Here is a 9,700-nt window from a genome sequence, read left to right as displayed (position 1 = left end):
GCCCTAATGATGACGACGTTCGATTATGAACTAATCGTTGTCATGGGATTCTAACGGATTTTTCTATGGATTTCAGTAGTTAATTTGCCTTAACTATTTATGTGATGAATATTTGATTTCCTCATATTGGTTGTGCTTATTCTTCTTGGATGCGTAGCTAACATCTAAGTTATTTTGTTAATCTCTATTGAAGCGAAAGTGGATATATAAATTTAGAACTTGCCATGCGAGCATAGGTGTATGTATTCGACATACATGATTTGTGGTGTGATTTTAACCATCTTGCATCGCCTTATGTAAATTTGATGGATAACTTGTTCGTAAACCGTTATGTTTTCAAATCTTATAGACATATAATGTCTAAACATAATTGGTGTTTGTTCAACTTCTATCTGAATTGTGGATGTGGAATAGTAGGATATACGTTTATCGAAAGATAGCGTATATCAGTTTCATGCTATCTGATTAGTTATAAACCATCACATAGCGAAATAAGGCATAACTCTGAATGAAGTAGTTAATGAAGTTAGAATCCCATGTTTTAATTCTCTTAAGCAATTCGAGTTAATTACTTAGTTTATAATTCTTAGTCTAGTAATTCGATTTTAATTAGTTCAATCAAATAACCACCACCAATTTGATACTTTTTAGCAGTGAATAATAGCCATACATTGTTGCATAAGTGCATATTCTGAATACACCAGTCTCTGTGGGAACGAACTTAATTTAAATTCTATATTACTTGTTTGTGCGAACACAAGTCTATTTGAACATGTGACTTTTTATTTTATGATACAACAAATAAATATTTTTAATAGTTGGTCAAAAATTAGTCAATTTGGCTCTTGAAAAAGCAAAAGGAACTTATAAATTGAGACAAAGGGAGTAACATTTTTTATTGGTTATATAATTCTCTTGATATTATTATTATCCATATTTATCGCAGTATTAATTTTGCATGCGAAGTAAATACAGCTTGCAATGAAAATGATAAAAAAGAAGATGGATTTTATAATTTGATTATAAATCTCCTTGCATATAGAGATGAACAATTATTATGACATTTGTGATATAAAATTCTTAAAATTGACATTTTTGTGATAGTTGTTATCTGTAGTTAACGTGTATACAGAAAGTCTTATATAATAGTGTGGTTCAATAATCATATATTATTAACTAAATTTGAGAAGGAAAAAAAAAAAATTCTATCTGCATATACTGAAAGACGTGTAGAGAGCATCACATGCCATAAATTTTATCACATGAAAGAGATGCAAGGAAACAGACAAAACTAAGGCGTGAATGATGAAATGATACAGGGACAAGGTATTTCGATTATATCAAGCAAAAGTTGTTTGTAGTGTCAAATAGACTTGTACCGTTTAATAGTCAAATTTTTTGCTTTGTGGATGATAACATAATAAAATTTTATACTCCTGTTAGGGAGAATATATTAAAAAAAATATAAATAAATTATTGACCAAATATTATTTTATTTACATTTTGATAACCGAGATTTCAAATATACAATAGAAATGAGATATTATTTAACTCATGAAAAGATGAGTAATGGTCATTCTCTTGGAAAGACCTTTTCATAAAATGGGACCATAGACACGTTTATTTGAAATATAAAAGCGTTATCTAGTCATCCTATTATAAAATTGAAATATCAGCCATTAAAATATAAAAACGGATGAAATTCAATCATCTTTTTGAATTCTACTCTTTACAAAGATAACTACTAAAGTTTTAAATTTTAGACCCGATTTCTTATATTTATATTGTTGGTCCCGTCATTGATCGTAGAGATCTTTAGCTACCAGGTTAATGAGGTAATCTACAATATTTTTAACGTGAATTTGAGATATTTCACTGAGGGTGGACAGTCAGAAAACATAACAGTCACAAGTGAACAAATGGTCTGGTTACTATAATAGTCGGTAAAAACTACTGACAAGACGTTATATTCTTATGAAAATGTTTCGTCCAGTGATTAATGAAACATCTAGTACTCCACATACTAACAAAGTGCGACTCCTTTCAATCCAAGTACCATTGCTCTCAACAAATAATTCTTAGCATGCAAACTTAGACTTGCTTATACTCAGACTCAAACTTGTATGTCCCACGGACCTACTCTATCGAAATTGTGAAAACTTGCCAGCAAATTTACGAATAGCTCAATTTGTTTGTTATACTACTAGCAAAAGAAAGATCCGTCTATAACATATGCATCTAAGATGTAAACAGACTACTCAGGGTAGTAATTTGCAATTATGCCCCATTTCAGTGGTAACCTTTTCCCCTCAAGTTTTCAGCAATGGCTTTTAACTAGGTAGTCAAATTCAATTTCATTCCCAAGTCACAAACCCGAGTTGCAAGACTTGCATATCACTAAGTTACTAACACCAAAAGGGGTTCAGTATCAATAAAAAATCTTGTTACACTAGGGTTTCCCCAGACAAGAACCAAATCATAGAACAGATGTTTACAAATCAGAACTAGATGAAGCCAAAAAGACACAAAATAGAGCAACCTTCGAGCTTTTTAGTCATCCAACAATAAATTAAGAGTCTAGAAATACATCATCTCAACAAATATTTGTCTCCAAAAAAACAGAACTATAATTTCATGAAGCAACATTATATAAAATCAACTACCATAATCCCACTTTGACATATCATCTTCAACGTAGATCTGATTGACAATCCATTATTAACGATACTGCAAAAAAAAACAGTTTATCTAAATTAATACCAGGTCAAGTTCACAAATGACAAAAAAAAAAAGTAAATCTAGACAACAGCAATATGCATGTATAATGTATTACATTTACAGTTTGTGCATCAAGTAAAATTAAATTGCACAATAAAAACAACATCAGATACAAATGAAAAGTTATATGTGTATTTAATTAAATGACCAAGTCAAAAAAAAATGACCAAGTTAAAAGAATACTACTCACCTTAACAAAGCCGATCTCCTTGGCATTTGTTTTGAAGCATTGTCTGCAACACATTATCCCATACTTTCTAATAATTCCATGAGGATTCCCACAAACACGGCTGCAAAAAGTCAAAACATAATGTACCATCATTATATCTGTTAAATTTGGAAGGCACAACAGAGCATTATGCAGGTCCTATTGCACTAGTGTGCTTCATTGATTATGAATGTAATGGATATATCCACATACATATATACAATAAACATTAGCACCACCACAATAAATGAAATGCCCGGGACAACAAATTCAAAGAGTCTGGCGACAAAACTAAAAACTTGCTTACACGGCGATAAAATAATTTAAATACTATAGACATTGTACTTCCTTTATTCTTTAACCATTTCAGAAAACAAAATTACCAAACCAAGCATTTAGTTAAAATTATATTTTCTTACATAAGTTAGATCTATATATATAATGATGTGCTCCTGTCTCTCTGCCAATTTTCTTGTCAATCGTATTTTTCCACCACCACTTGTGTGTATGCTGCTACTTGAGTACATGATCAAGCATCAAGACGGCAGCCTACTCAAAAATTGGCAGTGGAAAGAGGCAAAAGAGAGTTGAAGAGTTGACATTAAGGAGCAGGGAGAAAAGAAGGGTCTCACAAATAGAGAGTACAGAATCTTGGAGCAAGGCACATAAATTTGTAAAGCTTTTCATTCAGGGTGTTGGAAACTCAAAAAATTATTTAACATGTAATCACTCCCTAACCCTTCAAAGGGACCTCTGGAAAAGTAAATCAATCCTTCCATCTCAAATTCTTAAGATTTAACCCCTCCATATTAAACCAAGCCCTCCCTAAACACAATGATTTGCCAATAAACGACAACTTTCCATGGGCCAAAAAACATCAACAGCGTAGCATACTCCAGTTCCTAGCATATAATGCCAGTATACATATACACCCATGAACCATTCCCAGCCCAATCCAAAAACAGAGTCTCATTTGCCACAACTTGTAATGTATTATCTAAACTGTGCCAAAACACAACCCCTCCCAACCTAACTCTCAATCCAAAAACATAGTCTAAGGTGCCACAACGGTGGGGAGTATTAGAGTATCTATAATGGGGAACTAGACTGGTACAATTCCATTTAAATAAGACAATGTGCTTGTCTAAATATTTATCTGCAACCTGTATAGATAATTAATGCACAAACGAATACACAAAGTGAGGAATAACTCATTTAATCGAACATTTTCAACACACGTAAGCCGGCTTAATAGATCAAAAACAACCAACATCCTGATTCAAATGGCCCTAATTCAATTGCATTGTCACACACACATACAACTAACCACACTAGTTCCATACCATCACGATCAAACAAAATTCTTACACAAGCATAGCAATTATAAATTCGTTTTTATTTAAAATCACTGTAAAACATTCAATCCATAACAAAACTCTAAATAACATGTGTGTGTTAGAGAGAGAGGGGGGGTAAGTTGGAGGAGAGAGAGAGAGAGAGAGGGGGGGGGAGAGAGGGAGAGCGAGGGAGAGAGAGAGAGGAGAGGGAGAGCGAGGGAGAGAGAGAGAGAGAGAGAGTTACCAAGCTCGAGAGCCTGGACCGTAGGTCTTGGGATGAGCGTTCCATATGTTCGAATGACCCATTTTCAGCTCTCTCTCGCTGTAAGTCTTTCTCGCCGCTGCAAATAGTGAGAGAGATTTCGAGGTTTGGAGTTATGAGAGACTGATTATTTGATATGTAGAGGACACTTAAACCCTAGTTCTATTTGGGCTTACAGCTTATTGGGTTTAGGTAAGTGGATTAAATTGATAAAAAGGCTCAATTGGGCTCAGTTTTAAGAAATTAACTTATGGTGTTGCAGTAGAGATTGTATTCATTTATCAACTTATCAATTCACTATTTTTCTCTATTTTTAAACTTTCCAACTTTAAAAAGATAGGTATTTTAATAAACTTACATCAGTTTTAAACACTTTAAAAAAATTTATGGATTATAATTATAATATCTGTTGTGCCATAAAATCTCCGTGGGCTTATTTCATGGCCCACCATATTGTCTGGGATTTATTTGGGCTTACGCGATTCATTTGGTAGATGACATTGGGCTGCACCATTGCTGGGTGAACTATTGAAGGCATACAAGAAGGATAGGGCCTGCATTGGAAGCATAATGGGGGCTGCCATCGGAATGGGGTTGCACCTGAAGGCGCTTTAGGGGTTACCTCTGCTAGGGGTTATCGCTAGGTGCATTCTGGCTTGCAGCTAAGGGGCTGCAGTTAGGGGATGCCGCTGGCAAGACTTCCGCCGCCTGGGCAGAACGGCAGGCAGACTCCTAGCAGGACTCTTCTTCCTTACTTCTACGAGGACGAGTTGGAGGTGGATTGGGAGTATATTTGCTGTTATTTATCCACGAATTAAAGGATAAATACATCTATTTTGGAGATAATTACAATATGTGGAGATAATTCATGAATAATTCAGATATACATGCAAAATGAAGGCTTCAAGTGACCTACTTGGAGTGCGATTCCGCTAAATAACTACAAGAGAAGGTTGTTTTATCCTAAACTAGAGGGGATAAGAGCTTATCTCTTCGCAGTCCTATTCAAGAACTACATGGGCTTGATCCCTATAAATAGGGTATGTAGGCACCTTGCAAAGGGATCAGATTCGGATTCTAACTCATGAGTTCTACACTCTAAAGAGAGGCACGTGTAACCTTCGTGACGTACCTTTCCGGGCAATTGCGGGACGGAATTCCATAGTTCCGGCCTCGTTGCTTGGTCTTTTACGAGCTCAGACCCTAATCACATTAGTTTTCTTATGTTTTATGTTAACGGTAGCCCCTGAAAGCTAGCCGTATTTTACGTAGTTGTAATAGATATGTCATTCTTATATTATTATCTTGCTAGAAACAAAAAGAATCACACTAGAAATCTATCTCTTAATAGGTACAAATCTTAAACAATTATAAGACTAAAAATCTATCTTTTATAAGTACAAATTTTAAATAAATTACAACACTAAAAATCTATCTCATAATCAATACAAGTCTTAAACTGATCCAAAACACCATACACATATAACTTTCGAGCCTTCGGCTTGCTTTATTATTTCATAAAAAAATTATAATGACGTTAAAATAAAATTTTAAATATATCATTTTGAATATTTTTTTTAACAAAAACCTTCATATAACTCTTTCGAATTCTAACATGTTCTCTTTCAATACAAACACGAATAATTACATAATTTTTTTTAACTCTAATTTGTTACACGACAAATATCTTTTTCTCATACATATGAAGATATATGAAATATGAAAAATATGATTTAAAATTAATTGAATAATAAATTTTCCTATATTAATAACAAAAAAATATTTTTAATAGATAATAAATTGTAAAAACTAAATTTCCGTGAAAAAATATAATCTGTTGGTTAATATAATTTTTTTAAAGTTCAATTCATTAATATTAAAATACTAATAAAATGATGCTAAGATTTAATTTATAAAAAATAAATTACGAATTATATAACCGCCCGGTTAGGAGCCAGTAAATTATAATAATTGAACTAAATCCGAACTTTAACATCCGGATCAATTTTCGATCAAGTTTTCTGAAACTGAGATATTATTCTCCACATATGGCATCGTGGTCTTCACCAACACAACCAAGCTTCAACTTCGTGTACCAACCCGACGGATCCGAATCGGGCTGGGTCGAGGCCCGCACTAACTGTGATCATCTAGGCTCCGTTTCTTCCGATCTGACCCATATTCCCATACCCAACACTCCTTGCAACAGGTACCTCTATACTGGTTACTTATGAATACACACCACCATGTGAAAAGATTTACAAGGCAGAAGCAAGCTTTGGTTATTTTCATTTAACTTTATTTAAAAAATTGACTTTATTATTATATATTTAATTTTCTCCAATATTTCTCCTTAGTCTGCTTCAAATATCATTTTACATTTAAGTGAATATAACAATTAATACATATAAAACTGATTATATATTACAACAGTTCATGGAATATATCTTACATTTTCATCCCTTTAATATGATCTAATATATGTTGTTTCTTTGTACTAGTTATCAATTTCATGAAAACCCAAACACCTATATTCCATTTCTAAAATCAAACATAGATGAATTTAAACAAAATCATCTTCGTCAAACTAGCTCATACAATACAGGATGGAGGGAGTATAAGTTAAGCAAATATTCTTGTACACGATTTTCATTTTTGCAACAATATAAAAGGTCATTTTCACAACTGTTAACAGGAGAAACTGGTTAACAACAGATGTGGGTATCTGAGTGATTACAGGAAGGAACAGCGAATAACACGGGACGGGAAGTGATGGATGATGTAGCTGATCTTGTGTTTGATCCTCGAGAGAAAGAGAGAAAGTATTCTCAGGTGTTTCTCAGCAAGAATCAGATAATGAGCACAAGAGGCCTACGTACCCTTATTTATAGGGGTTCAAACTATCACGTAGTTCTTGCGGGCCAAACTTCTTAGCACGGGCTAAGTGTGTCGAGGTCCGTAGGACCTTGAGGGCCGCCGTCAGAAGAGGCCCGTACTCGCATGGCCTAGGCCCATATCGCAAGAGGCTGTCATGGAACGGGTCGAGATGTAGATAATGATCCAATAAGCGGAGGTGAAGACCTCGAGATCCATACTCGTGGGCCCAACGGGTCCAGGCACGAGCCTTCACGTCTTCATCATCTTCTATAAGGTGAGGGAGCCCGTTCTTCCTCTATGGGGCGAGGAAGCCCATTCATCATCTTACGGGGTGATGTAACCCGAAGTAGAGGGCGTAGCCCTGATAATGAGAGCCCAAGGGACTTAGTAGAATAGAGCACGCGACCTCTCCGATGAGGCCACCTTGTAGATGAGAGGATGAGGCCTAGAGGCCTAGCTGGAGAGTGAGCCCCAAAAGAATGACCCCTAGGCTAGTAGTCTTCATCTATGATGACCCCCGAGGGGCATGAGGCCACAAGGTGGTGAGGCATTTGGCTTGTCGATATATCTTCATGATGACCCCTAGAGGCCCTCCTTAAGTCTTCATAAATATTCTAAGTAGTGGGAGCTCATCAATGAGGCACCCTGCTATTAGGACAATGAGCCCGAAGGAGTTAGTCCAACCAGGTTGTTGAGCCCAGTATCTTTGGCCCAATCTCTTCCTTCCGTTATGAACTAGACAATCTTCATAAATAGAGGGGGACATGCCCACCTTGGTGATCCATATGTGCCTTTGGGCCTGCCGAGGCCCATGCTAATTTTTGGGCATAACAACTACCCCCCGATTCTTGCTCGTCATTAGGGATGCGAGGAAGAAACTTCAGCGAGGTCTTCAACATATGGGGAGGTATGCGTTTGACGAGGCCTGGAAAAGCGACCCTCAACGATAAAGAGCCGTTTCTTATCGACCCTGGCACTGACTGAGACAAGCGACCCTAGGTCATGCGAGGCCCCTCCTAGCGACCCCCCTGGGTGCGAGGCCGGACGGGGCGACCCTTCATGGGTGCGAGGCCGGACGTAGCGACCCCTTTGTAAGTGTGGGGCAGAACGATGCGAGCCCGACGGTGCGAGGCCCCACATGTCATAACTGTTGGACAACTGGCAGAGGGAACTGATGGGGTGGCCAATGAGGACGTGCCACGTGTCCAAGCTGTCTTTCTCTCTCCTCCGTCTATAAATATGGCAATGATTTGTAATCATTTGTCATTTCCCGACAATCTCGAAACACTACTCCTCGCATCCGAACTGGCTCGCATTAGAGTGTTTACTCGATACGCGACCCGCAGTCCATCTTCTCCAGCGAAGCGACCCCTCAATCTTCAACTTCATCTTCACCGGATCCAAATAGTAAGTGCTCGCTTCTGCACCTTTTCCAATTTATGGCTATGTCATATATTCTTTTATCTGCTACGTGTTCCTTATATCATTACGGCTCGTGGGTGCGGTCTTCCTCGCTATTAGACTGAGGGCCCTCGCGCCGCGACCCCTGCTATGTCATAGTGCATAGGGCCGAAGCGGGTGTGATGTGAGGACACTAGTCTTCTATTCTTCATTGTTTTCTTAAAGGCACACACTTAATCACCGTCTCTTCGCAGATGTCTGAGAGCGACGCGAGCCGGATTCCATCACCCGTGCTTTCTCCTCTAGTTCACCGTCCTCGCGACCGGCGAGGCTCCTCAGGCCCTCAAGGAGAAAATGAGGCCCCAGGATCCTCCCATCAGGCTCTCTATCCCGAGGAGCCCTTAAGCGAGGTGGCCATCCGAGAAGTTACTCTGTTGGAGTCCTCGATGCAGAGTGGCTCGAGTGAGTTTCACTTATATTTTGACAAGTCCTGGTCCCATGAGGATTTCCATTCTTTAAAGGATCCCCACGGTTGGAAGACGAAGCAGCCGGCGAATCCGGAAGACGACCTCATTGATTTCTCAACTTCGGGCGGCTCTTCTCGCATCCATTCCAAGGATGAGGCCGATGCCCAGATCAGGGCGCTCCTCGCTATGAAACGGGCGAACAAGAGGAAGCGACCCGACAGTGTGGGCTCGGATGTAGGCGATGCGAGCCCCCGTGACTCCAGTATTGATGAGTCACTGGGGAAGGCTTACTATGAGGAGGAAGCTGATGAGAGCGGCTCGGACTCTGATGACAGAGAGTGGCAAGAGGGTGACCCAGAACCCAAATACA

General features: G+C 38.0%; 1 protein-coding gene across 1 annotated transcript; it reads right to left on the bottom strand.

Moving 5' to 3' along the window:
- Nucleotides 1-2,421: 2,421 nt before the first annotated feature.
- On the bottom strand, nt 2,422-4,729 carry LOC108200723 (small ribosomal subunit protein uS14z/uS14y/uS14x-like). The gene is made up of 3 exons (XM_017368969.2): nt 4,568-4,729; nt 2,969-3,068; nt 2,422-2,727 (listed from the first exon to the last, which is right to left on the bottom strand). The coding sequence occupies exons 1-3, from the start codon at nt 4,627-4,629 to the stop codon at nt 2,719-2,721; spliced, it is 171 nt and encodes a 56-aa protein (XP_017224458.1). The 5' UTR covers nt 4,630-4,729; the 3' UTR covers nt 2,422-2,718.
- Between the last annotated feature and the right edge of the window lie 4,971 nt (nt 4,730-9,700).

This window comes from Daucus carota, chromosome 9 (assembly GCF_001625215.2).
Source record: "Daucus carota subsp. sativus chromosome 9, DH1 v3.0, whole genome shotgun sequence".
In the NCBI taxonomy this organism is placed as follows: Eukaryota; Viridiplantae; Streptophyta; class Magnoliopsida; order Apiales; family Apiaceae; genus Daucus; species Daucus carota.
The sequence above is the reverse complement of the archived record's forward strand: the minus strand, read 5'-3'. Positions and strand labels throughout refer to the sequence as shown.